Source organism: Engystomops pustulosus, chromosome 8 (assembly GCF_040894005.1).
Source record: "Engystomops pustulosus chromosome 8, aEngPut4.maternal, whole genome shotgun sequence".
NCBI classification, from domain to species: domain Eukaryota; kingdom Metazoa; phylum Chordata; class Amphibia; order Anura; family Leptodactylidae; genus Engystomops; species Engystomops pustulosus.
Window position 1 is genome coordinate 30,889,199 of NC_092418.1, and position 27,949 is coordinate 30,917,147.

Here is a 27,949-nt window from a genome sequence, read left to right on the forward strand (position 1 = left end):
AAAGTATGGGAGGAATTTGCATTATTATTGCCAGTGGAAGGTCCTTCTTGAGGGGGTGATCAAGAATTTTGCCTCCCAATATGGCTGACAGGAAGTAGCTGCCTGATGGTGAAAAAACTTCTGAAGTCAAAGGTTGTATATATGGGTCAGGAGCAAGATTTTAATTTTGTATGTTATCAAATCATTAAGTGATTATTAAAAAAGTCTCAATACAAATCATGTCATATGTTACTGCACAGGTGGTAAAAGCCTTTGTGGTCCTGTCCCCTACATACACTGGACACGACCAGGAGGCGCTGACTAAAGAGCTACAAGAACATGTCCAGAAAGTCACAGCCCCTTACAAATACCCGAGAAAGGTCTGTATCCTCAGAACCAAACCCAATATCTCACAAGAATTTGCGGGAACTTGTACTGACTTAATCTTTTTTGTTTCCAAGATTGAATTTGTTCAACAGCTACCGAAGACAGTCAGCGGGAAGATCCGGAGGAATGAACTGAGAAACAAGGAATGGGGGAAAGCCTAAAAATAACAAGAACAAAGTAGTATAGATAGTGTATTTTTGTCCAGGAATCACTGTACGACATGAATATAAATAATCTCTATGACTTATTAAAGGGGTTGTCCTCAGGGGTATGAATTAAGCGGGTGCAGGTAGTGCAGTCGCAACTGGGCTCAAGAGGCTCAGGGGCCCATTAGTTGTCCCCTGGCAACTAGTACTATAACCCATACATCATACTTGGGTGGGGGGGGGCTGGCACTTTGCACTGGGGCCTATTAGCTTCACGTTACGTCACCGGTTGTCCTGTTTGTACAAAGAGACTGCACCAGTGACCTTACATGGAAGGAGTCATATAAGTGGCCCTTGTGTAAAAACGGAGACTGGTTCTCATGTAGGCGACGTGATGGAGTCAAGATAGGAAGTATGCATAAGCTCTTCTGGTATTTTTAGACCCACCCCTGCTAATAAGCAGTAAAATTTTGGGGTTATAGTCAATAAAAGCATTTAATAGAATACTAGAAACAATGCAGAACAACATATTTCCTAACAATCTGATCATGACCTGTAAATTATGACCTCACTCTATAAGTAGGATGAAGACTCCTGAAGACCTCATTTCCCACCATTTCTCATTTCCATTTTTTAAGTTTAACAGTGACAATCCTTTTATTGAGGTCATGTAAAAACTTTTACCTGCTATGTTATGGACATATAGAATTTTACATGGACACATATTCACAACTTTTTCTTATCAGTAAAAGAGTTATTGTTATACCGCCTCCCTCCTTGTCTCCCTGTTGTCTGATACATCTGCACCTCATTATCATCAAGGGCTATCTTGCCAGACAGCGACATCAGGGGTTTTCCCTGGGGAAACTACAGGTCCACACCGCTGACCGCCACAAACACCTGTGCATCCCCCCTAAAACATGTACAGCGGCCCCTAGAAGAGAGTGATTAACCCCTTTCCGCCATTGGACGTAGGCTCTATATTTTACCCAATACCAGCGATCAGAGATTCCTCCGATCGTGGGTGTTAACCCCTTAAACGCCACGGTCATGCTGACTGCGGTGCGCTAAGGTCTCATGCACTAGATCGGACCACATCGCTTCTTAAGGGGGGGGTTGGGTCTTCCGCTGCTCCGATGGCAGCCCCGGTGTCTGCCAGTGCCCCGGGGCTGCTCTATCCTGTCTGGGAGCCGGGTCTGTAACACATTGAGCATGAACATGCACTGTGTAATAGGAATAAGAGCTTAAACAAACGATCAGAGTATCGCTTGTTCAAGACAACCTGTAAGGGTAAAAAAAAAAAGTTTAAAACACTTAGTAAAAACATTTTTTTATAAAAAGAATTAATTAAAGTCAAAGTCTTCTAAACACCAACATGTATACCTAATAAACTACAAAATAAACTAAATCATGAAAAAAAAACAACATATTTGGCATCGCCAGGTTCGTAACAATCTGTACAATAAATCAGTAACATTATTGGACCCGCTCAGTGAACGCCGAGATTTCATAAAATCCCTTCACAAAATGTTCCAAAAAGTGATTAAAAAAAAGTTATGTGCGCCAAAATGGTACACTGAAAAGGACAAGTCAACACGTAAAAAATAAGCCGTAAACCAGCTCTGTCAACCAAAAAATATAAAATATGTCTATAAATGAGATTTTCTCTATATTAGTTTTTCTTCTGTAAAATTGTAAAAATATATTTAAAAAACTATATAAATGAGGTATAAGCATAATCATAGTAATCCATAGAATAAAGATAATGGGGCAGATTTACTTACCCGGTCCTTTCGCGATCCCCGAGGTGCGTTGTCCGACGAGGATTCGGGTCGGCCGCGATTCCCTAAGATCGTGCGTCCAATTTCCTTCATGTGTTGCTTCCCCCGCTGAGGTCCGCCGGAGTTCACCTTCTTCTTCCTGGTGCATGTAAGTGCTGATCTTGCGACACAATTTCGTTTTTAAATTCCGCGGTTTGTCCTAATCAGTCGGGTTGTCTGACGGCACGCCCCCGATTTCTGTCGCATGCAAGCCGGCGCCGATGCGCCACAATCCGATTGCAAAGTATTGAAGTATTTGCATCGCATGTCGCTGAAAACGAGCCCTTATTTGTCTGAATTGCCAAAAAAAATAAAGATTGTATAGCCGTTCAAAAGGGCATGATGCGTAACCTGCTCTGTATGGCGCAGCTTCCTTTTAATGCCATGGCGTGTGCCCATACAGCAGGTTATCACCTTATATGGGGTATTGTTATACTCAGGAGGGATTGGGTATCAAACTTTGTGGAGCGTTTTGGTATTTTATCCACTAAGAATTTACATTTTTTGAAAAACATTCATTTAGCCAAAAAAATGAAAATTTCTAAATTGCACACGATTTTGTTTTATCCCTTGTAAAACAATCACAAAGGGTTAACAAACTTCATGAAAGTTGTTTTACTTACGTTAAGGGGTGTAGTTTCTATAAAGGGGTTTTGCTATTATTTAGGCCTCTTAAATTGAGTTGAAATCTAAGCAGGTCCCGCAAAAGCATGATTTTGTGGTTTTTATGAAAATGTGAAAAATCGCACCTAAAGTTCAAAGTTTTTGCTGTTCAATCGATCGAATATCTGTCTCTATGGAAAAGCATGAGAACAGTAAACAACCTGAGTGAAGTTGGCCCCCCCACCTTGTTCAAATCAAACAAAATTGGTGTCAAACGTTTGTGCTACGTTTGTGCTGGTTTGTGCAGCAGAAATTTTCGTTTGTGCCGCTATCGTTTTTAAGATTTTAATGAAAGTTTCCAGAGGTCATCAGAGGTCAACCAGCCCCCCACGTTGCCCAAATCAAACAAAACTGGGACCGAACAATTCTGCTACGTTTGTGCTGGTTTGTGCTGCTCAAATTTTTGTTTGTGCTGCTTTTGTTTTGAATATATGAACAAAAAATGAAAGTTCAAAAGTTCAGCCAGCCCCCCCACATTAACCGAAGAAAACAAAACTGGTGTCAAACGTTAGTGCTACGTTTGTGCAGCAAAAATTTTCATTTGTGCCGCTATCATTTTTAATATATTCATACTTTTTTGCACAGGTCATCAGAGTTCATTTCTTCCAAAGTACAATGTGTTTGCTAGCTCCCCCTGGTGATCAAACCAGGGAAGTGTCACTAGGTTTGTTTTTTACCAGTTCATCCTAAACACCTCAAACACCTGAACATACCTTAAAAATTATAGCAGCACAAACAAAAATGTTTGCTGCACAAACCAGCACAAACGTAGCACTAACGTTTGACACCAGTTTTGTTTGATTTGGTTAATGTGGGGGGGGGGCTGCTTGAACTTTTGAACTTTCATTTTTTGTTCATATATTCAAAACAAAAGCAGCACAAACAAAAATTTGCGCAGCACAAACCAGCACAAACGTAGCAGAATTGTTCGGCACCAGTTTTGTTTGATTTGGGCAATGTGGGGGGGCTGGTTGACCTCTGATGACCTCTGGAAACTTTCATTAAAATATCGAAAACGATAGCGGCACAAACAAAAATTTCTGCTGCACAAACCAGCACAAACGTAGCACAAACGTTTGACACCAATTTTGTTTGATTTGAACAAGGTGGGGGGGCCAACTTCACTCAGGTCAGTAAACATCATTTAAACAAGTCTTGTCACTGGGTGCTGGTTACTGATCGCATGCGCTTCACTGGAAACGCATATGCAATTGGACCAGGCCTACCCCCAGGCATTCGTATTGCGATTGTTAGCACAACTCTAGCACTGTGTGAGACCACACCCTCAGGGCGCATTGTGTTTCTGACGCATTCCACTGACTTGATTACATACTTAGGTTACATTGCGTTTTAGAAGATCCAGTGGAAACGCAATGTAACCTTGTTACATTAAGCATGTTATCAAGGCTGAAGCCAGTGGAATGCGTCACAAACACAACAGACAACATGATGCAACGCATCGTGTGAACGCGCCCTCAAAGTTGGAATAGTTTTGAAATCTTCTTGTATTTTATTTGTGCCCTGGCACTAGCACTCCGACCCATTGAGTGCAGGTGTGTTTAATACGCAGGAGGCTACATAAAGTGGTTGCCTCCCTGTTCCCAGTGTCAGTTTCTGAGACTTTTTACAATGGTGAGCATTTGAGACTTGTTCACACTGCACAATGTCCGCCGTTACTGTGGTGCTTTATACAACTAATTTGCATATGATTTTTCTGATTTCTATAAAAGAATCCAGAACGGGAAGGTTTACTTTAGCTTTATAAGGCACTAGTGGTTGATTATTATTTTTTTTTAATGCTGATGGGTTCTCTGGCAAACCATGGGGAGAATGTATAATTTGCTGGCGCACCAAACATGAATGGTGTTCCCCCAAACCCCTGCACGCGATGGATATATTTAGAATGTGGCGGGCAGTTTTACAACAGGTCCTTCCTGGCATAGAATTGCGCTATAGGCTACGCCATTTCCACTGGACACGCACCCCTTTACGCCCCTCTATGCCCGCGTTGCTGGGAGGTGGCGTAAGAGGGGAATTTCATATAGCGAGGAATTGTGCCTATTTCAGGGCTAGCATGCCAGAAAACTGGTACAGAAGCTCCGATAAATCCCTTCTATGTGTTGCTGATTACTGGGCACCAACGTTTAGGTCCAAACACATGTGCAATCGGGAGGAGTCAGGCCACATTCACACATGGCGGAAGATATATCAGTGCTTTTACACCAGTTTTTTTTTTTTCATAGAAGCACTGAAATAATCACAATTTCTTGAGATTATTCTGGCGACTACCCCACCTTCTAGCAATGCGGGCGTGGAGAGAGTGTGAAAGAGATCAGCCACTGGTGGAGTGTGGTGGCACGGGGCGTTCCTGCTCCATGCCTGTGCACTTTTTAATCTGCAAACATTTGCGCTTTCTTTGGCAGCACATATACGAAAATTTTAACGATACAGAGAAAATTTACATGGCTCTGCACAAGGATGATACACAAATTCGTGAAGCATTCCATATTTTTTGTTGACGGAAATAGAACATTAGGAGAATGGAGGAACCAACTACTGAAGTCTACTCTATTGGTGATTCTTATTTTAAGTGTTGGGCCCCTTGGCTTGACTACCAGGGCTCTGAATACAGAATGTTCTCCTAAACACATGCCCTCTTCGGTTTCTTTATTTTGTTGAATGCAACTCAGGATGTGTTATTACATCCTCGTATTGTGACAATTATATTGTAATGACACCTTATGCCATAATTGTCATTTTCCCTACCCACGGTCCCCCCTCCCCCCCACTATTCTCTATAGCTTTTTATTATGCACTTCATGTTTGTCGCAAAAAGGGTGATCGCTGTTTCTTACTTAAAAGTACGCCAGGTCAGACCTGGCGTAGTTTTGTCTGTTATGGCTCTTTGATTGTGTTTACAGTCAGTTTACATTGTGTTAATATTCAGTTTATACGGCATTAACACAAATGTTTCTGTAAATGCAATGTAAGCACAATGCTAATACAAAGGTTGGTTACCTCTGAATTGCATTTCAAAATGCTATCAAAATGCCACATGTGAACGCAGCCTATGCATGCACCGGAAACTCCTCTTTTACTATTATTGAATAGGAGAAGCAATTTATGCAAAGACTTTTAGCTCATAAAGTTCTCTGCAGTTTTTATGTTTTGTATCATTTTGAATGACCCCTTTTTAGTTGTATCACATTTACTATATGTACCTATTTTCTTTAATTTACCATATTCCATGTTTTAATTTTCGAGGATTGGCAAGATATTAACAGCAATAACGGTGATTACTTACAAGCACAGAATATTAGTGATTATGAGCTTTACAGGCAAAGAATAGTTAATACGTACTATCACTGCCTCCTAGGTCATGACTCCACCGATTGCAAACTCTCTCCCTACGCCTCCCGTTCCTGTGTGACATCTCACAAAATTTACTCACAGCCGAAATAGGGAAGCTCCATTGGATATCTATAAGTCTTCAGACTTTCAATTAAAGACTGTAAGTATTGTTCATGTATGCAGGATCCTCCTACTGACTATTGAAGTAGGAAATCCCTTCTATAAGAAATTCTTTATGCTGTGGTCAGTGGGGATGAATGTCTCTATGCAGCACAACCATAGGGCTACATACTGTAAAGCACATTGTCATATATATAATATGTATATATGTATATGTATATATGTGTGTGTATGTATATGTATATATATGTGTGTATATGTATGTATATTATGTGAATCCGTCTCTAATAGCACAGAGAGGGGTTATCTTTGCAATCTATGATTCTTCCGCTTCATAGTGGTTTGCTTCCAGGAAATTCACAGATTATTTATTGTATGAAGAAGACAATATAATCTTTCTATCCACTTTCAGTATTAATTCCTCGCAGTTTGAAGAACTTTGCTCACTTATACTGAAGTGGTACTATCGGGGCGCTGGGGGAGTGCAAATTGATGGAACTATGGGGGACATTTCTGAACGTGTCAGTGAATAGACCAAAGCAGAGTTAGGCCCCTTCCACACTCGCGTTGCAGATCACGTCAGAGTTTGATCAGGGTGCGATCAGGGTTTGGTCAGTGAAAAACGCACATTTTGCATCAGAGTGCAATCAGTTTTCAGTCAGTGTTTCTTCAGTGTCTCAGTTTTTCATGCGCGTTTTTGCTGCAATTTCAATGGAATTTCAATGCGTTTTTCACGCGCAGAAAATGCGCGTGAAATGGACTCAGGACTTAGCTCTATCTTTTGAAAAACGCATTGCACTTGCAAGTGTCTCAGAGTGCGATGCGTTTTTGATGCGTCTCCATAGACGCATTTGGTGCATCATGGTGCATTTTTCACGCGCGTGACTTGCAAAAATAGAGCATGTCGAGATTTAAACGCGCGTTTAAAAAAAACGCGCATGTGTGCGTGAAAAAGAATGCAAGTCTGAAAAGACAAATTGGTTATAATAGGTCAGAGTACAATGCAAGTTCTGCGCGTCAAAAGCATGCGCAGAAAACGCGCGTGAAAAACGCAAGGCCCGTTCCACACTTGCGAGTGTGATACGATGAACTCGCATCACACTCGCAACGCATGCTGCCGGGAACGCGCGGCCCGAGCAGGGACACTGGTCGACATGGAGAAATTATTGTTTCTCTTCCCAAGTGGGTCTACAAAAAAAAAAACAGATTACACAAGGATGCCTTTCTTATGTGGTCCATTTTTCCTCAGATGATGTTGGGAAACCATGGGGCACATTTACTTACCTGTCCAGAGGAGTTCACAGAAAGTGCATTGTCCATCTATAATACACTGTGCCGCGATTCACTAAGATCGTGCACCCGATATTGTGCATGTGTAGCTTCCCCTCTCAGGTCCAACAGAGTTCACCTTCTTCTTTGAGGTGCATGTAAGTGTTTGATCTTGCGACACAATACCTGTCAAATACCTGTCATGGCCGTGCAATCCCCAAAAATGTTGGAAAGTCTGACGAAAGTGCGTCCACGGACCTTTAGTAAATAAGCCCCTATGTGTTTTGTATTTTTGCAATTGATCAATGAATGCTAAAAAAAAAAATGGATGCAAGAATATTGCAAAACAGGAACCATAGCTCCGTCACTGGTGTAACCAGTACCATTTGCCATAAGACAGGGATGTGGAACATCCTGGAAAATTAATTTTTATACAATTTATTGCAAATTTTTAAATTTCTTTGTAAAGGGACCTGATCTGTCTGCCATGAAAATTCTTCTTAAAGTCAAACACTTCACCAGCCATATTACCCCAAGGCTCTGCTCCAGATTCCTCAGCAATGCCCAAAGGCTCTACAACCCACAGAACTTCTCAGATTATGAAGATCTCAAGAGGAATTACAAATTGGATTTCCCAGAACACTTCAACTTTGCAAGTGACATCTTAGACAAATGGACGGCGGCTGAAAAGGTAATAGTCTGTTATCACCGTGTGATATAATGATGATATAGTAGTAATATATAATATTTTCCAGGATGGCAGTAAGAAGCCCAACCCTGCTCTGTGGTGGATAAATGGGGAAGGGAAGGAGGTGAAATGGAGCTTTGATGAGCTGGGATTTCACTCCCGGAAAGTGGCGAATGTTCTCTCTGATGCTTGTGACCTGAAACCAGGAGACAGAGTTATGGTGATTCTTCCTCGGATACCTGAGTGGTGGCTGCTTAGTGTTGCATGTATTAGAGCAGGTAAGTAGACCTAAAGGGAACCTGTCACCGGGTTGATGCTTAGCATCATAACCGCACAACACAGGATTTAACATGAATGTACAACCAAGTTATTCTATTAAACAATCTTAGATTGAACACAAGTCTTTTCTGCTGCAAATTTGTCTTAAAGGTAACCCCTCTCTATTCGTCAAGTGGAATTTTTTAGCAAATATTATAATAAAATTGGATGGGACGTGAACCTAGGATCCCAATACTGCAAGGCTGTGGTGCTAGCCACTGAGCCACTGTGGAACCCATTAGGATGTAGTTATACACAGTCTGGGGTGCAACAGCCATGTGACAAGTTGAGTCTCTTGCCTCAGGCAGCACCACTAGCAGCAAGATGGGGACAGCATCAGGGGTTTAGTCACCAGCTACAAAGCAGGAGCTGTCACTTAAAAGCATTATCTATGCACATCCAATGTCAGCATGGATGTAAGACACTCCATGGAATACCCACTTATTAAAAAGTAACCTGATATATTACTATGGGATGAGGCAAAGGAGGGCACAATTGTATAGCTTACCTCAGGCAGCAGAAAATTTAGGTTCACCCCTATACACAGTTGGAATACTTACAACATGAAACAACTAAAAAGACTGCTAGGTTACGATTACAGAGTTCTCAGATTAGGCAATAGCTATCTGGGATAGTAGCCAACAAATGACACTCCCTTTGGCACTTGCGACCCCACATGCACGCTGGCTTCTGGACCTTTTTTGCTGATACCTGTTCCACCTGCAAATATTTGAGACACCACAAAAATGAAAAACAGTACAAAACTATTGCCTGCATGTATTTCAGTATACAAGTTTTAACATTCACAAAATATTTGAAGCATTTTTTTTCTTTTTTTTTTTCAACTGTGTTTATTTAGAGTTCTTCCAATTTTATAAGAGAACAAGACCCCAACATAGGGTCATCAATACAAACATTGGGTCTGGGACCCACAGAAGAGAGGGGCAGGGAAAGGAAGAGGTACGGAAGAAAAAGGAAAGGAGAAGTTCTATCAGGTCACTAGGTTCCATTTAATTCAGAACGGCAACTCCAGTTCTCTCCAGCCGTTAGCGGGATCCTTTTCCAGCTTAAAGGACAAAATCCATAAAGTATGGGCCGGTAGAATAGGGGGTGGAAACATACAATATAATTAACACAAAACAAAACCAAAGAATCATGGCACTCCCTCATCATCTCATCCCCGGAGGCTACACCCCCCACCCCAGCCCAAGCATGGTGTATTATAAGAGGTTACCACATTCATGTGCTAGGTTACAAACACTAACATTCCTGATCCAATTCAAGTTCTACTGGGGCATCTCCCACAAGCTGTTGTTTCTGGTACCGCACTGTAATTGCTTCACAAAGCAATTTCTGAGATGTCGTCTCATCTCTGGTGACAGCACGCTGATAAAACTTTGGTGGTGAAAAAAGACTGTACTCGCTTTTCCCTACTCAGGCTTCTATCCAATCCATACGCATTGTATACGTGAGCTTCTCTAAAAACAGTCTGAAAGGGGGCACTGTGGGGCTGAACCAGGTCTAGAGGATGCATTTACAACCCGCTGTTGCCACTGCCGTCAAAATTCTCTGGCACCCTTTGGTACAATGTTGACTTTCTGTATCTACATACCCAAAGATACCCAACAGCGGGTCTCAAGGGACATAAGTTGTAAGATATTTAGTTGTAAAGGCTATAATTGTGTACCAGAAAGGCTGGAAAACCGGGCATGCCCACATACAACAATAAAGGCTGACTCCCTCCTCCTGACAGGGAGGGCATGCTGTTGTGTCTTATCTACCCATATGACATCCTCTGGTCGGAGTTATATAGGAGCGATTTTCTCCTGTAGTTCTGTAATTGTAAGAATTTGTTTGTCAGTATCATGTAGCAGCTGTGCCAGGGTGCGAATTCCAGCCCTAAACCATGTATAGAAATCGCGGTGTGAGTGACCATGAAGCATTTTTTCTGTCCTGTATTCTGCTCTTTTTCCTGTGGTGAGCAGGGTATCTGAAAGCCTTCAGAACACAGTCCACACTAGATAAGGAAACTAATAATAAACTCCTTCCACACCATCAGAATGGGGCAGATTTACTTACCCGGTCCTGTCGCAATCCAGCGGCGTGTTCTCTGACGAGGATTCGAGTCTTCCAGGCGATTCACTAAGGTCGTGCGCCCGATGTCCACCAGGTGTCGCTGCGGCGAGGTCTGCTGGAGTTCACCATCCTATTCCTGGTGCATGTGAGTGTGTGTCAAGCGACACTTTTTTTTTTTTTAAATAGTGCGATTTTTCCGAATCCGTAGGGTTTTCCGACTGCCCCCCCCCCGGTTTTCGTCGCATGCAAGCCGGCGCCGATGCGACACAATCCGATCACGTGCGCCAAAAACCCAGGGCATTTCGGCTCAAAAAACCCGGACGAAAAACGTGATTCAGACCCAGAGTAAATGTGCCCCATTATTTGACTTGATAATTCATCTCTGAGGAGATTAAATTATCCACGGACTATCTTTTAAGGAATGAAGTAATCAGACACTTTATCTCTCTGCTGTCAGTGGATTCACACAAACCATAAGGAAGGAAGGAAGAGGAAAAAGGACCCAGGAACATTTTCAGTAATAAAGTATATTAAGATGTTCACTATTATAATCTGCACTATTGATTTATGCAATTTTGTAGTAAGTTTAGTTACACTTTAAATACAGTTCTGGCAAAAATCCAAATCAATATAAGACACACGACATGGAACCAACAATATAATAATTTTATAATAATAATAATAAGCGACAGACAAGCAAATGAGGGATTGGAATAATGGAGAGTCACAGGCACATGATTTATTTAAGGAGAGTCTTGTAACGCTAAGGTCCTGGGTTCCAGTCCCATCCAGGTCAACATATTCAAAGAGTTTGTATGTTCTCTCTATGTATGCGTGGGTTTCCTCTGGGTCCTCTGGTTTCCTTCCACACTCCAAAACATACTGGTAGGTGGATGAGATTGTGAGCCCCATTGGGACAGGGACCAATTTGGCAAGTTCTGTTCAGCGCTGCGTAATGTGTGTGCACTATATAAATAAAGAATTATCATTATCATGACATACACACTAAAAGGTAAAGTGGGAGGGAGGGGTATCAATATCTTCATCCATGCCTACACTCTTATTTATCAGGATACTTGCTCTGGGTCTCAGTTGGTTAGATAAGAGATTTCTCACATTGGCTCAGATTTATTAATAGTAAAAAAATAGTTTAAGTAAGTTTGCCTCACTGGTGTGCAGAGTGCACCTGATTAATGAAAACCGGTACACATACTTCATTAATCTGGTGCACGCCCTAATTGCGTAAACTGAGTTTTGTGCCGTGCAAAAACGCACTGGAACACCCCAGTATTGTGTTATGGCAGACACAGTGAAGCCGCAACACAATACTGGCAAACACTTCATAAATACATGAGCAAAAACTTTGCACATGAATGATAAATCTGGGCCATTGTCTCACACTCTGGGGCTGGCATATAAGTATAAAAGTCCTACAGATAAAGTTTCTTAGTAGAAGTTACACAAATCAGCTAATTTCCCTAATGACACTCTAGAAAGTATGTGCTCCGGAAGGAATACATTAATCTGTAGGTAGTTACCCCTGTAGGTAGTTTAGCCAATTTAATAGACTTCAAAAATTACTATGGATTTTAGCCAAACCAGTGTCTCCTCTTAAATGGAGGAACACCAATCTGTAGACAGATTTCCTTGGTTGTTCTCACATGTATTTACAGAGCAAGGCATTTGTATGAGAAAGTTGGCATTACAGAACCTAGGGGCTTCCAGATGCACCTACACTTGTCAAAGAATCTCTTCTCTTCTGAAAAAAATATAACAATTATCATGGCTAGAGATCTATATAACTTTTCCATCATTTACTTCTCAGGTTTAATTATAATTCCTGGAACAACACAATTTACAGCAAAGGATATTCTACACAGGCTACAAAAATCAGAAGCAAAGTGCATCATCACTAGCCAAGAACTGGCCCCCGCAATAGACTCCATCTCCAACCAGGCTCCATTACTGAAAACCAAAATGACTGTGACTGGAACGAGAGAAGGATGGCTGAGCTTTCAGGACCTGTACACGTATGTCCCAGTATAATCAGAAATAAAACAGTGATTGATATTATAATGAAATTTCATAAAGTTAATGTGCTTGTATTTAAGGGCGGCTGGTGACAACCACACATGTGTTAGGACAAAGAGTATGGATCCAATGATAATTTACTTCACTAGTGGGACAACAGGGTTTCCAAAAATGGTAGAACACAGTCACTGCAGTTATGGACTTGGACACACTATAACTGGAAAGTAAGTAAATTATACCTGCCAATTCTCCTGGAAGTGGGTAAGTCTCCGAGACTATGCAGTGTCTCGCACCCATGCTGAAGAGACACCCTCCGATGCTGCCCCTCTGGGTGCAAGTGGTGTTACCTGGAGCAATTGTCTTAACTTGGCTTTTGGCTGGCGCACCCCTGCCCATTGCTTCTACCTAATAGACCTTTATTTTCCCGAAATCATTACATACCTATTTTATTCTTACAGGTATTGGCTGGATTTATCTCCTTGTGATGTGTTTTGGAATGTATCAGACCCGGGTTGGGCAAAGTCTGGATGGTGTTCTATTTTTTCTCCATGGATTCAAGGTTCATGTGTGTTTGCTCACTACATGCCTCGATTTGACCCAATTGTAGTCTTGGAAGTAAGCAACGACTATGTATTATGTATTGCATAAAAGATCAACAATAGTAAATGAATGTTAATTTCCGTATGTTATTTTGTAAGTAAGCAAAGGCACCTGCAAATAGTGTGTGTACAGATCCAACTTTTAAGAAACATGCTACTCGGTGGTTGTACATAGTTTTTGGTGACATTGCCCTCCTTGGCATGTTTTATTCATATTGATGGCTTATACTCAGGATCAGAGATCAGTTGTTAGTTCTTCAAGTTGTTTAGAACAACCTTCCTATCAAATTTCTTCAAAAGCTGTGTGCAGTTATACCTGGTGACAATGTTTTTTTCTCTCTCTCTTCTTAGACATTGTCCAACTACCCGATCACTGCATTCTGTGGCTCTACAACCACGTATCGTATGCTAGTGTTATGTGACCCTTCACGGTGAGTACAAATTATACCACCTACTGAATTATCTGGAAACCTGCGAATATGTCACCATGAATGTCATTTTTAGCTGGTGACAGATTCCAGTGTATGCTATGCTGATTTTGTCAGCATTATACATCCTTTCAGTAGTTTAAATAAGTTTAATTCACATTACCTGGCTCCCTGCCAGCAGCATATGTTGAGTCCCAGGGTAGGGTGGGATGGCAGCTTCAGCCTATATGTCTCCTCTCCTCCACACTATCCCTCTCCCTTTCTTTCATATCCATTGAACAGGCAGGAGAGAGAAGGGGATGACGTGGAGAGAAAGACTGCATTAGGAGACACAGGCACACACAGGCTGCAGCTGCCCCCCCTCCAGGACTCTCCACACGCTGCTGGCAGGGAGCCAGGTAATGTGGATTAAACTTCTATAAAATACTGAGCTGATTCAGAATACTGTCAAAGGCATTTTTAAAATCAGAATAACGTAGACTATTGGAACATGTCACCTGCTAAGAATGACATTAAATGGAACTTTTTAAGAATATTAACTGGAAAATCTGTAGAGATTTCTCCATGGACCCTCGTAAGAAATGGAATACTATGTCACTTGTGTGACTGAAGCAGCAGCTTGCAAGTGCATCCCATTTAATGCATATGGGGCAAAGATATAAAAGTACAGTGCTTTACTACTATCTAGCCATACACTCTCTTAGATTTTAAATGGAGCAGTAATATGCATGCATGATTATCACCCGCTGATTGCATAGGTGAAAGATGTTGTTCCTAGGCTAATCCCTTTAACAGCATCACAGTAATAATTTATACTTATTATTATTCATTCTCTTGGTCCATGTGAATAGGCAGCTCAGGCCACACGCACAGTTAAAGTTGATTGTTTTTTTTAAGGTGAGATACCGTATATAACTGCCTGTATATCTAGCCTGCCAAAACCCTGTCCCCCCAGTATATAGCCTTCCGGCCACCTGCCCCCCCCCCAGTATATAGCCAGCCAACCTCCTGCCCCCCCAGTATATAGCCAGGCAGCCCATACCCTCAAGTATATAGCATGCCAGCCCCCTGCCCCAACCAGTATAAAGCCTGCCAGCCCTCTGCTCCCTAGTATATAGCCAGCCATCCCATGCCCCCATTACATAGCCAGCCAGGCCGCCCATATACCCCAATATATAGCCAGCCAGTCAATATCCCCCAGTATATAGCCAGTGAGCCCATGCTTCCAGTATATAGCAAACCAGACCATGCCCCTGAGTATATAGCCAGCCAGTCTATGTCCTCCAGTATATAACCAGCCAATGCCCCCAGTGTATAGCCACCCCATGCCCCCCAGAATATATACCCATCACATAAAAAAATAAACTCAGTACTCCCATTTCTAATGGCCACTGCAGGTCCTCTTCCTGATTCCTGTGGATGGGCGGCAACAGGTCTATGTGCACTGGCCGAGCACACACTATGTAGCGACCGGTCCATGTGTAACAGTCTACTGGACAGGTAGCGTTACCAACTTTATATACTTCCAATGCTCTCCAGATGTAGGGGGAGTATGGCCCACTAATCCTGCAATCTTTGTAGTTCCATAAGAAGTTGTCTTTAAGAATATGTCCTTTGCCTTTAACATGATATATTCATTCCATAGTAATATTGCCATCTTCATGTCTATATCTAGATTTGCTATTGCAGCTAAATTACACCTGCCTGGGAAGGAAATGTTTACATTCTGACCAATAGGATCTCATGTTTATAATTCCATATTGTAAGAAGGTTCCTGGTTGGACAATGGAACTTTCCACCCCTCAACACAATGTAACAAACTCCCTTGTGGCTGGAAAGTTCTAGGTCTTTTCTGTAAGTGCTGAGGAGCAGCACACATCTCTACATTTGGCCTGCAGATACCAGCCCTGCTCCGTGACTCTACCTTGAAGAGTCTGCCATGGAGCACTGCTATGGCAGCTCCTTATCTCTCCAGCCTGAAACTACCTAAACCAGGCTGTGAGCACCCTTTGCAGAATCCAACCAGTGTTTTTTGGCCAGGACCAGTTAGACTGTTACCTTGGCCTGTTGCCTCTGTCAGGTTGGTGTTCTGGAATAAAGGAACCGTGAGTTGATGTTTCGCATCCCTTGCCTCAGTGTGATACATGGAAGCCGTGTAACATCACAGGCCTCCCCTCTACCATCTACCTGGGGATCCTCACACATACATATATCAGGAGTGCCCCAGGGAGAAATGTTCCCACATGATCGCCCTCCTTCTTGTAATCCACCTGATGGACACCTGCCCAGCTTGGACGAGCCCTGTTCCACCTGTACCAAGCGACCGTGACCCAGTGAAGTGCTAGGCCACGCTCAACCCAGCCACTCCGGTACCAGGGGAATCCAGCGTCCCCCAAGGCCAAAAGGTCAGGCCTTGGCAGGGGATGTTGCATGTGCCTTTGCGCACAGACCTGTTGTTGCACACCCACAGGAATAAAGAAGAGGAGATGCGGGGGGCGTCAGAAAGGTGAGTACTGAGGTTTTTTTTGTAGACTCTAGTACAAGCCAAGTTTGTTTTTTCCAGCACATTTTTTGTATGTTAATACCACAGTGATTATAGTGAAATTATTTTTATATATAGTGGATGTATTTTTATACAGCTACAGATTTAAAAGTCTCCGGCAATGTAGTAGTGGTGGCGAACCTTTCAACCCTCAAGTGATGGAGCAATGGAAGGTGAAGACAGGGCTGGACATTTATGAAGGCTACGGTCAAACAGAGACGGTAGGTTGTAGGTGAACAAAGCTTTATTACTTATGGCCAAAAAGATATGTACATTACCTGTGGAGATTGCCTTTGAAGACCGCTTTTACAAACATACAGTCTTAAAGCTGGATTCTGGGTAAGGAATATGCAAATAAGTTTTTAAGGGTGGGCAATGGAAATATTTGCCACCAGGTCTACCTTAAATAATGCTGCTTTACTGAAACCAATGTCTGACTTTCAAGAAGACTAGTAACATGTGGGATGATAGCTCAGAAAGGAAAACATATTTGCATATTCTTAACTTGAAGCCAAGCACGGTCACATGTTCAAATTAAGAATATTTAAGATGGTATAATTATGCTAACTTTGTTTTCTTTTATCTCAAAAAATCTTAAAGGTAATATTTCAGAAGTTGTGTTCACATTCACCACAAGGGTTAGAAATTGTGCCTGGGGACATGCTCTCATATATATGACATGCTCTTATGTGATATTTCTACATCTAACTGCTCCACAGACTTTACCAACTACTATGAGAAAAAATTGGTTGATTACTACAGCAGTCAGGGCCGGATTAAGGTTGGTGGGGGCCCCTGGGCGCAAAATCTGGTGGAGGCCCCCACTAAGTGCAGCGTGCATACAAGTCCTCCTGCTCACTATTCACGAAGAAACAATGCTACATACAGCCGCCTGATCCCCAGTAATACATCTATATACAGCCGCCTCGCCCCCAGTTACACCGCTACATACAGCCGCCTCGCCCCCAGTAACACAGCTACATACAGCCGCCTCGCCCCCAGTAACACAGCTACATACAGCCGCCTCTTCCACAGTAACACAGCTACATACAGCCGCCTCATCCCCAGTAACACAGCTACATACAGCGGCCTCACCCCCCAGTAACACAGCTACATACAGCCGCCTGGCCCCCAGTAACACAGCTACATACAGCCACCTCATCCCCAGTAACACAGCTACATACAGCCGCCTCATCCCCAGTAACACAGCTACATACAGATGCCTCTCCAGTAACACAGCTACATACAGCCGCCTCACCCCCAGTAACACAGCTACATACAGATGCCGCTCCAGTAACACAGCTACATACAGCCGCCTCACCCCCAGTAACACAGCTACATACAGATGCCGCTCCAGTAACACAGCTACATACAGCCGCCTCGCCTCCAGTAACACAGCAACATACAGCCTCCTCGCCCCCAGTAACACAGCTACATACAGCCGCCTCACCCCCAGTAACACAGCTACACACAGCCGCCTCGCCCCCAGTAACACCGCTACATACAGCCGCCTCATCCCCAGTAACACAGCTACATACAGCCGCCTCATCCCCAGTAACACAGCTACATACAGCCGCCTCACCCCCAGTAACACAGCTACACACAGCCGCCTCGCCCCCAGTAACACAGCTACACACAGCCGCCTTATTCCCAGTAACAGCTACACACAGCCGCCTCATCCCCAGTAACAGCTACACACAGCCGCCTCATCTCCAGTAACAGCTACACACAGCCGCCTCATCCCCAGTAACACAGCTACACACAGCCACCTCATCCCCAGTAACACAGCTACACACAGCCGCCTCGCCCCCAGTAACACAGCTACATACCGCCGCCTCATCCCCAGTAACACAGCTACATACAGCCGCCTCACCCCCCAGTAACACAGCTACATACAGATGCCTCTCCAGTAACACAGCTACATACAGCCGCCTCGCCTCCAGTAACACATCTACATACAGCCGCCTCTTCCACAGTAACACAGCTACACACAGCCGCCTCGCCCCCAGTAACACAGCTACATACCGCCGCCTCATCCCCAGTAACACAGCTACATACAGCCGCCTCATCCCCAGTAACACAGCAACATACAGCCGCCTCTTCCACAGTAACAGCTACACACAGCCGCCTCGCCCCCAGTAACACAGCTACATACCGCCGCATCATCCCCAGTAACACAGCTACATACAGCCGCCTCATCCCCAGTAACACAGCTACATACAGCCGCCTCACCCCCCAGTAACACAGCTACATACAGCCGCCTCGCCCCCAGAAACACAGCTACATACAGCCGCCTCGCCCCCAGTAACACACCTACATACAGCCGCCTCAACCCCCAGTAACACAGCTACAGTAACACACAGCTACAGTAACATACAGCCGCCTCGCCCCTAATATACACACATACAGCAAATACACACACATTCAGTATATACAGCATTTTCACAGACATACGGGAAATACACACACATTCAGTATACAGAGCATATACATACATACCATATACACAGCATATAAACATAAACATACATCATAAATATATATGTGCACATATAAAAACAGTAAATGCATATATACACAGTATATACATATATAGACAGTAGATGAATATATACACATATACACAGTATATACATATATACACAGTAGATGCATATATACACATATACACAGTATATACATATATAGACAGTAGATGCATATATACACATATACACAGTATATACATATATAGACAGTAGATGCATATATACATATACACAGTATATACATATATAGACAGTAGATGCATATATACACATATACACAGTATATACATATATAGACAGTAGATGCATATATACACATATACACAGTATATACACAGTAGATGCATATATACACATATACACAGTATATACACAGTAGATGCATATATACACATATACACAGTATATACACAGTAGATGCATATATACACATATACACAGTATATACACAGTAGATGCATATACACATATACACAGTATATACACAGTAGATGCATATATACACAGTATATACATATATAGACAGTAGATGCATATAAACACAGTATATACATATATAGACAGTAGATGCATATATACACACAGTATATACACTGTACATACACTATATACACAGAATATACATCATATATACACACAAATAAATACATATGTAGTGTATACTTACCCTTTTAGGATGACCGGCCGTCGCGTCAAGCGGCTGTTCGGCGTGGGGGGTCGGTTGGTTGCTGGTTTGGACGGGAGCGGGGGGGAGGATCGCATGTTCGGCCGGGGAGAGCGGGTCGAGGGGCCGCTGCCTGTTCGGGCGAGGGTCGGGGTGTCAAGCCGAGGACGTCAGCTTGTTCCGGGGAGGGGGGGGGTTAGGAGCGAAGGGCAGCCACTTGTTCCGGGGGGGGGGGGGGTTGGGGGTTAGGAACGGAGGGCAGCCGCTTGTTCCGGGGGGGAGGGGAAAAGCGTAGGACGGCTGCTGTTTGTTCTGCCGGGGAAGGGGGGAGGAGCGGAGGACGGCCGCTGCTTGTTCCGCCAGGGGGGGGGAGAGGAGCGGAAGATGGACCCATCCCCAGCGGGGGGAGGGGGGTTTGGAGCGGCGGACGGGCGCTTGTTCGGGCGGGGGTTGGGGGTTTGGAGCGGAGGAAGGGCGCTTGTTCCACCGGTGGGGGGAGCGGAGGACGGCCGCTTTTTTTGCGGGGTTGGGGAGCGGAGGACGGAGGACGCGCTGGGGAGGAGGGAGCGCGAGTGGGGTTACGAGCGGGCGGGGAGCCTTATCCATGCAGCGTGTTGGGCGGGCAGGGAGGCGGGAACCTGTGCCGGCGGGGCGGACGGCTCGGCCGTGCAAGGGGATATGCGGGGAGGCGGTCACCGGTGCCGTGGATGGGCGGACAGCTCTGAGAGGTGGCGGCTAAGGAGCCAGGGCCCAGGGGGCGCGATCTGGTGGGGGCCCCCTCGGGGGGCAAGATGGTGGGGGCCCCGGGGCTCGAGCCCCGGGAGCCCCGCCTATAATCCGGCCCTGACAGCAGTCATTCAGAGCAGAGGGGAAATGCTGTGGAGTAACTCAGTTGAGAGATCTCACAATATTGGGTTGCCATCTCTGCAGTCCAGCTACAATCCTGGAATATAAATCCAATTTTCACAGTCCTGCTGCCACTAACAGCACACGAAATGTTACAATTATGCATCTCTCCAGGGATAGTAACTAGCACAAGTCTTCAGATAGAAATAGAGAAAAAACGGGGTCAAAGAGTGAGACGCGCTACATGCAAAGTGTATTGTTGATTATTTTTATTGGAATTATGACTATAATTCCAATAAAAATAATCAACAATAATCAACAATACACTTTGGATGTAGCGTGTCTCACTCTTTGACCCCGTTTTTTCTCTATTTCTACACAATACATCTGGATCCACATCCAGCTCCGGGGCGTGACGCTGCAACTCCACTCCAATATCCCCCTCCCCCATTTTGTGCATACCATTTTGGCGCCTGGCTCTAGATAATCCCTCACAATTTTTTCCTCTCCTCCTCAAGTCTTCAGATATACATAGTCAAAGCTGCTCACAGATCCCTTTGAAAGCGACCCTCCACCTAGAAAACAGCCTTTGACTATATATTAGGCATCGTCCACGGTTTTAGCATCCTCCATGCACAGAGTGGATGAAATGCTGTTGGTTGTCCTTCTGTAGATGATACAGGTAGTGTACTAGTAGATTTTTTTTGACTCACCCTGTGACCCACTATTGGTATTAGCTTGCCTTCTTATAGATCATTATAAGTCTAAGACCCTATCATAGCTGTATTGTACCTATTCCATAGGGACATAATACTGACCGAATTCAAGCCTTATGGTAAATGCCAAGTAAATGGACATTGCTTACTACATCTGTTATCATCTAGGTCCTGGTCTGTGGAACATTTAAAGGAATGGAAATCAAACCTGGCTCCATGGGAAAGGCCTCTCCAAGCTACGACGTCCAGGTACCTCTACCTATACAAATATTCAGAGCACTAGTTAATGTCTGCTAAATTTCACTTTAAATAATGTAAGACTGTAATGTCTACATGCAATACATTATACTAACATACTGTAATTTACACTTTAGATTGTTGATGCTGATGGTAACACATTACTCCCAAATCAGGAAGGTGATATTGGAATCCGTATAGCACCACAAAGACCTTTTTATCTTTTTACCCAATACACGGTAAGGGAAACGGAATGAGACATTTCTGCTTTCTTAACCACATTTTATGGTTTTGATGACTCTAACAAGAAAAATGAATCAATTTTATAAATACAATAAACAACAATTTGGTACCCTATGCTTGCAAAAACAATAATCAACCAAGAAAAAGGGGAACAGCGCAAGGAGGAAAAAGGTTAAAAGATCCAAAAAACCACCACGTTTCAAACAAAATACAATAAATCCTCCGCCTCTACTTTCACCTATTCTACAGAACAAAAGACTGTAATGGAAAAGCAACGTGGTATCTTTCCGATCTAAAAGATCGGTACTCACGGATACGGAGACTGGGGCAGATTTACTTACCCGGTCCGTTCGCGATCCAGCACGTTCTCTGCGGTGGATTCGGGTCCGGCCGGGATTCATCAAGGTAGTTCCTCCGACGTCCACCAGGTGGCGCTGCTGCGCTGAAAAGCATCTGAACGCACTCGAGTTCACCAGGCCGGACCAAGTGAAGGTAAGCGTGCCCCAAGCGACACTTTTATTGTTTTAAATGCGGCGGTTTTTCCGAATCCGTCGGGTTTTCTATCGGCCATGCCCCCCCAATTTCCGTCGCGTGCATGCCGGCGCCGATGCGCCACAATCCGATCGCGTGCGCCAAAATCCCGGGGCAATACAGGGAAAATCGGCGCAAATCGGAAATATTAGGGTAACACGTCGGGAAAACGCCAATCGGGCCCTTAGTAAATGACCCCCAGTGTCTTTATTCTTAGCTTTAGTTCAAAGTCCTCGGTCTTCTATAATTAGAAGGGCATTGAAGTCCCCTTATGATGTTGATGCTTCGGCGCGGTGTCTCTCCTAAGCGTCTCGGAGGCGATCGGTAGCTTCTGTGCTGCTGCCTATTCCTCCCACCAGGAAACTCGTTCCTCCACACTCGTTCCGCTCTCCTTGTCTCCTCTCCTATTTGCCACTCAAAATGAGAAGAAAGGACACACGATGGTGCAGTATGTTCCCAGTTGGTTAAAAACTTTTTTATTGGAAATACTTACAAAGATCGAAAAATAAAAAGGCCTTATGTATAAAAACACGCTCGGTAACGTATACCCGACTCTTCCGGGGCTCTTTCTTCTCATTTTGAGTGGCAAATAGGAGAGGAGACAAGGAGAGCGGAACGAGTGTGGAGGAACGAGTTTCCGTGTGGGAGGAATAGGCAGCAGCACAGAAGCTACCGATCGCCTCCGAGACGCTTAGGAGAGACACCGCGCCGAAGCACCAACATCATAAGGGGACTTCAATACTCTTCTAGTTATAGAAGACCGAGGACTTTGAACTAAAGCTAAGAATAAAGACAGTCTCCGTATCCGTGAGTACCGATCTTTTAGATCGGAAAGATACCACGTTGCTTTTCCATTAGTCTTTTATTCTGTAGAATAGGTGAACGTAGAGGCGGAGGATTTATTGTATTCAATTTTATAAATAGTTAGTGACACGTTTTGCTTTACTTTCTATGACATTGAAGAAGTACAAATAATTCAGTGTACGGGACAGGAACTGGGCGCTTTTATAACAATTACATTTGGTGACATTGCTTTTGACCAAATACTCAGACCTGAAATACTTACAGAATCCAATTGGTAAATCAGGTGAAATATAGAATGTAACTTTTACTAAGTATGTAATAAAATTGTAATAATAAAGGTGTTGATAATGATATATTTGGAAAGGTTCACTGCAGCAGTTAAAAAGTTTTCACATATGCAAGGTAACAGCAATATGTAAAGAAAGGTAAGTACAATAAGTGAACGAGTGCCTACCTTAAAGGACATCTCCTACCCGATTATTAGTGGTAGACTGAACTACAAGTATGCTCGTTACCTCCAGGGGATGATGCAGACATCTCCAGCATTATCTAGGGAGCCCATAATCCCGAGAAAACAAGGTTTTAAAAATATGTAAATTAGCCTGAGGCACTAATGAGCGCCTCATGGCTCCTCCACCCTTAATTATGCACACCCCGCCTTTCATTAATATTCACCCCCTCCATCCAGACAGCCGGTGATGACCTTGTGCAGCTGCGCAAGGGATAATTTCTCGAGCAAGCGGACAGAGGCGGAGAATATTAATGAACCTTAACTTGTGGTCTGCTAAAGAAATGAAGAGGGATCCAACATTATTTATGTTTGGATGTGGCTAACGTCAGCGTGTTCAAGATCAGTAGAAGTGTAATTCGTTGTAAGGTATAATGTCTAGGCTTTTATATCTGATAGTTCAGGACCAGGGTTACTCTCCCTGATAATGCCCTTTCACAGTGAGCCTGGAACGCCCTAGTGGCCTCAACTTGGAGCCGTATTCCTAAGCGACTAGCACCCCAACAGGAACCTGTCCCTGAAAACAACTGATCCTAATGCAACCTATTGTGAATGGTTGTCTCAGTTTGGTCGTTTAGGAAACAGAGCCTACTACACCTACAACAACTCCCTTCCTAAACAACCAAACTGTGAGGAAGTGTTGTTTTAATTTGTAGCCGGTAGATTTGTTTGTATGGCAGAGTGAGGTAATAATATGTTCCCTGCTCTGCCATAGACTGTGGAGCGCACAGGAGACCTTACTGGAGACCGAGCCACCAGAGATGAAGATGGCTATTTCTGGTTTGTTGGAAGATCAGATGACGTTATTTCATCTTCTGGGTAAATAAGTCCTTCAGGTACAGATAATGTCACATCTTAAAACTGAGCAAAAACAAACTCAATCGAGTATATCAATATTCCAGTAACTTTAACCTCTAAATTACACAAGTACTACCATATAAGTCTTGTTTGTGTTGTAGGGCCTAATTCATATAACTAAATGCACAATAATCCTTGCTTTTTATGTTTTGGACCACATACATGTAGAGTTTTGGACACACTGTAAAATGAGATGTATAGGAGGCTTTCTACACTATAAATGATTCTATTTTTATCTTTTTTTAGATATCGGATTGGACCCTTTGAAATCGAGAGTGCCTTGTTGGAGCACCCCGCTGTTGTAGAGTCTGCAGTGGTGAGCAGTCCTGACCCAATCCGAGGAGAGGTAACCTTAAGCTTGTTTTGTCTGTAATTTTGTAATATAATCCGTTAGGACACAATCAGGGACAAGCTCATTAAGACTTATATAGAGTCCATAGGATGTTTGGTCCAATGCACAGGCTTCACTGTGCATTGGACCAAATATGTTAATGTATTACGCTGCTCACTGCAATGTGGCATGACTCAATAGTAGTGATCCTAGCAAGGCGCAGGGAGAAACCACGTCAGAACCAGAGGGATGTACTATACAATATTTATACTAATTGTATAGTATACATTGTATACATTGTATAGTATACAGCCAGGGCAAACATATAAACCGGTTGTCTAAAAGTTGGGTGTTCTTAAGTAGGGGACTGCCTGTAGTGTGATTAAAATCTCAGAAAATTACGGTGGACGTCTTCTTCTGGTGATTCGGGAATGGTGTGGCATTCTTGAATCCCTTCTTCCTCTTTTGTCCATGCCTACAAATCTTCAACTTCAAACCTTGACGGTAGATCCAGTCTGCAGCCCCCTACCATAAATCCACTACCGATAAGTTAAGTCTTGAACACAACTGAATAAGTACATCTAAATCAAGTGTGCTATTACCTACCTATTATACTACCCAATACTACTGCTCTTATTCTGTATATATGAGCACTGCACAGTACTACCTTTATTATCCAGGGCCGGTTTTAGACAAAGTGGGGCACTGGGAAAAACTAAAAGTAGGGCCCCAAAATAAAAAACTATTTTATGAACAGTCATAACATTTAATAATAATAACATTTTGTAGTTACACACAGTAGTATGGTTAGACAATGAGGCCCATTTACTTACCCGGTCCATTCGTAATCCCGCGGCGTGTTGGCCGACGTGGATTCGCGTCCTGCCTGGATTCACTAAGGTTGTGCGCTCGATATCCAGCAGGTGTCGCTGCTATGCCGAGGTCCGCCGGAGTTCACCATCTTCTTCCTGGTGCATGTAAGTGCGTGTCAAGCAACACAATTTTTTATTAAATACCACGGTTTTTGCGAATCCGTCGGGTTTTCCGACGGCCACGCCGCCCCCGATTTCCGTTGCATGCAAGTCGGTGCCAAAGCGACACAATCCGATCTTGTGCGCCAAAACCCGGGGCAACTCTGCTCAAAACGTCGCAAATCCGAAATAATCGAGAAAACCCGACGGAATCGCGCCCAAAGGACCCTAAGTAAATAAGCCCCTGTAGGCGGCTGTAGGATAATTTTATAGGAGATAGACAGAATGATAGGGAGATTGATGATAGAAGATAAATATAAAAGATAATATAGATTTATAGATGCAGAAATATAAAGTACATTATATGTAGATAGATAGATAAAACATAGATATGAGAGATAGATACAGTAGAAGAGAGATAGAAGATCGATAGATGGATAGATAATAGATAGGTACCGTAGATAATAAAAAAAAACAACTGATAAATGCTTAGGTAGACAGATATATAGATAGGATATAGACATATTATAGGAGATAGATAACAGATAGATGATAGATATATAGACAGGAGATACATGATAAACATCTTCACCCGGTCATTCAACCAAGGGGTATTGAAGGAGCAATATATCCTCTGCCCACAAAATTCCACATGCAGGGGGCCCTTTAGGACAGGGGGCCCTGGGTGAATGCCTAGTGAGCAGCCCCTAAGACTGGCCCTGCTCTTATCCTGTTATAATAAGACACCGCACAGTACTACTCTTATCCTGTATATTTGGACTAAGTAAGTGTCATCCTTTAGCAAGTTATTAAAAAGCTAAATGATTTTTCATTTTTGCATACAGTGTGTAAGTAGACTTTAAGAACATTAAAGTGTCATATGTTGCTGCACAGGTGGTAAAAGCCTTTGTGGTCCTGTCCCCTACATACACTGGACACGACCAGGAGGCGCTGACTAAAGAACTACAAGAACATGTCAAGAAAGTCACAGCCCCTTACAAGTACCCGAGAAAGGTCTGTATCCTCATAATACAACCAGCTTCTCACAATAATCTGCTAGAACTTGTAGTAACATATTCCTGGGTTTTCTATACTGATAGATTGAATTTGTGGAAGAACTGCCCAAGACAGTCAGCGGGAAGATCCGGAGGAATGAACTGAGAAACAAGGAATGGGGGAAAGCCTAAAGACCACAGTAGTATAGATAGTATAGACATTACAAGAATTCAAAGCAGTAGTATCTTTATGAATCAAAGATCTACAAGAAGGACATGTGACCTTAATATCTGTAATTTACTCATCCTGACCTGTGATGTGCATCCTAAGCTCACCTCAGCTAACCCTTCTTGCTTTCCATTTCTATTGCTTTGCACTAACATTATATTGATCTTTTGCAGCTGCTATGTTATACTTGTCATGTCTTTTCACATTTGTTCTATTTGTGCTATTAAAAATTACTTTGTTTAAAATAAAAGTGAATTGTCAGACAATGGATTTTGGGGATTTTCATGGATTATGGAATGTTAGAAATCTGTCAATACACAATAGCTATCTTCTGTACTCGTGACAAGCATTAAAATAAGGAATAGTAATACAAGTAGTCCACTGGTTACGTACAAGATTGGTTCTGCAGGTTTGTTCTTAAGTTGAATTTGTTTGTAAGTCGGAACTGTATACTTTATTTTTGTAACCAAAGTCCATTTTTTTTTAGTCTGTGACAATTGGAAATTGGATTAACAATAAACCGTAATTACAGACACCTTTGATAACTGTTACAGCTGTTTATTGTAGCCTAGGGCTAAAGTACAGTAAATTGCCAACATCCAGAGGTCCGTTTGTAACTTGGGGTCGTCTGTAAGTCCGGTGTTCTTAAGTAGGGGACCGCCTGTATAAGACTGTGGTAGATACTTGTAGCCAGAATTTTAGCAGATTCTACTTTGTCACCTCATTCTTTTACTATTTGTTTTCTTTTGGGTTCAGTCCTAGATTTGGTTTTTAATCTAATTTTAGGCCAAATTACGCTCAATGCTCATGATCTTCTGTGACAAGACTCTCTTTATCTGAAGCTGAATACTTCAAAAAGAGAACTCTTGGATTTAACAAAAGTTTACTAGTTGTCAGCCTTCCTTTCTCCATCCTCCAGACTTACAGTATTTTTCTGTCCAGCTACTTTACCTATCCCTCTAGTCACTCACTATAGTCTGCCAGTAAAAAAAAAAAGTACAATTCTAAAGGTATAATAAAATAAAACATTTCCGACATCAATGTAACATTCCGTTTTTTTTTTCTTAGAAC

At 43.1% G+C, this 27,949-nt stretch overlaps 1 protein-coding gene, 1 long non-coding RNA gene and 1 other non-coding gene across 7 annotated transcripts in view; 2 read left to right on the forward strand and 1 right to left on the reverse strand.

Annotated features, from left to right (window-relative positions):
• LOC140075053 (uncharacterized) overlaps positions 1-27,949 on the reverse strand; it is a 74,397-nt gene that overhangs the window by 22,247 nt on the left and 24,201 nt on the right. The gene's annotated exons all lie outside the window — the stretch shown is intronic.
• On the forward strand, positions 444-27,859 carry LOC140075050 (acyl-coenzyme A synthetase ACSM3, mitochondrial-like). Of its 4 annotated transcripts, none has more exons than XM_072120515.1 (15): positions 444-543; positions 6,372-6,506; positions 8,205-8,426; positions 8,491-8,701; positions 12,643-12,847; positions 12,929-13,072; positions 13,307-13,463; positions 13,799-13,878; positions 16,515-16,638; positions 21,340-21,420; positions 21,546-21,647; positions 24,210-24,313; positions 24,599-24,698; positions 26,549-26,668; positions 26,755-27,859. In XM_072120515.1, exons 3-15 carry the CDS (start codon positions 8,223-8,225, stop codon positions 26,839-26,841), a joined length of 1,719 nt encoding a protein of 572 aa, XP_071976616.1. In that variant the 5' UTR covers positions 444-543; positions 6,372-6,506; positions 8,205-8,222; the 3' UTR covers positions 26,842-27,859. The 4 variants fall into 4 exon arrangements, with proteins under 4 accessions (XP_071976616.1, XP_071976620.1, XP_071976618.1 ...); XM_072120517.1 differs by lacking the exon at positions 444-543 and adding an exon at positions 4,472-4,627; XM_072120516.1 differs by lacking the exon at positions 444-543 and adding an exon at positions 4,967-5,569.
• LOC140076340 (U6 spliceosomal RNA) lies at positions 5,403-5,508 on the forward strand. Its single transcript, XR_011849563.1, has one exon. It is a non-coding gene; the product is annotated as a U6 spliceosomal RNA (small nuclear RNA).

What these genes read in the sequence shown, in the direction of transcription:
- LOC140075050 (XM_072120515.1), top strand. Translation starts at nt 8,223, where the DNA reads ATGAAAATTCTTCTTAAAGTCAAACACTTCACCAGCCATATTACCCCA. An exon ending in GGACACACTATAACTGGAAA is followed by an intron (nt 13,073 to 13,306) that starts GTAAGTAAATTA and finishes TTATTCTTACAG; the next exon opens with GTATTGGCTGGATTTATCTC. An exon ending in CTCCAAGCTACGACGTCCAG is followed by an intron (nt 21,421 to 21,545) that starts GTACCTCTACCT and finishes TTTACACTTTAG; the next exon opens with ATTGTTGATGCTGATGGTAA.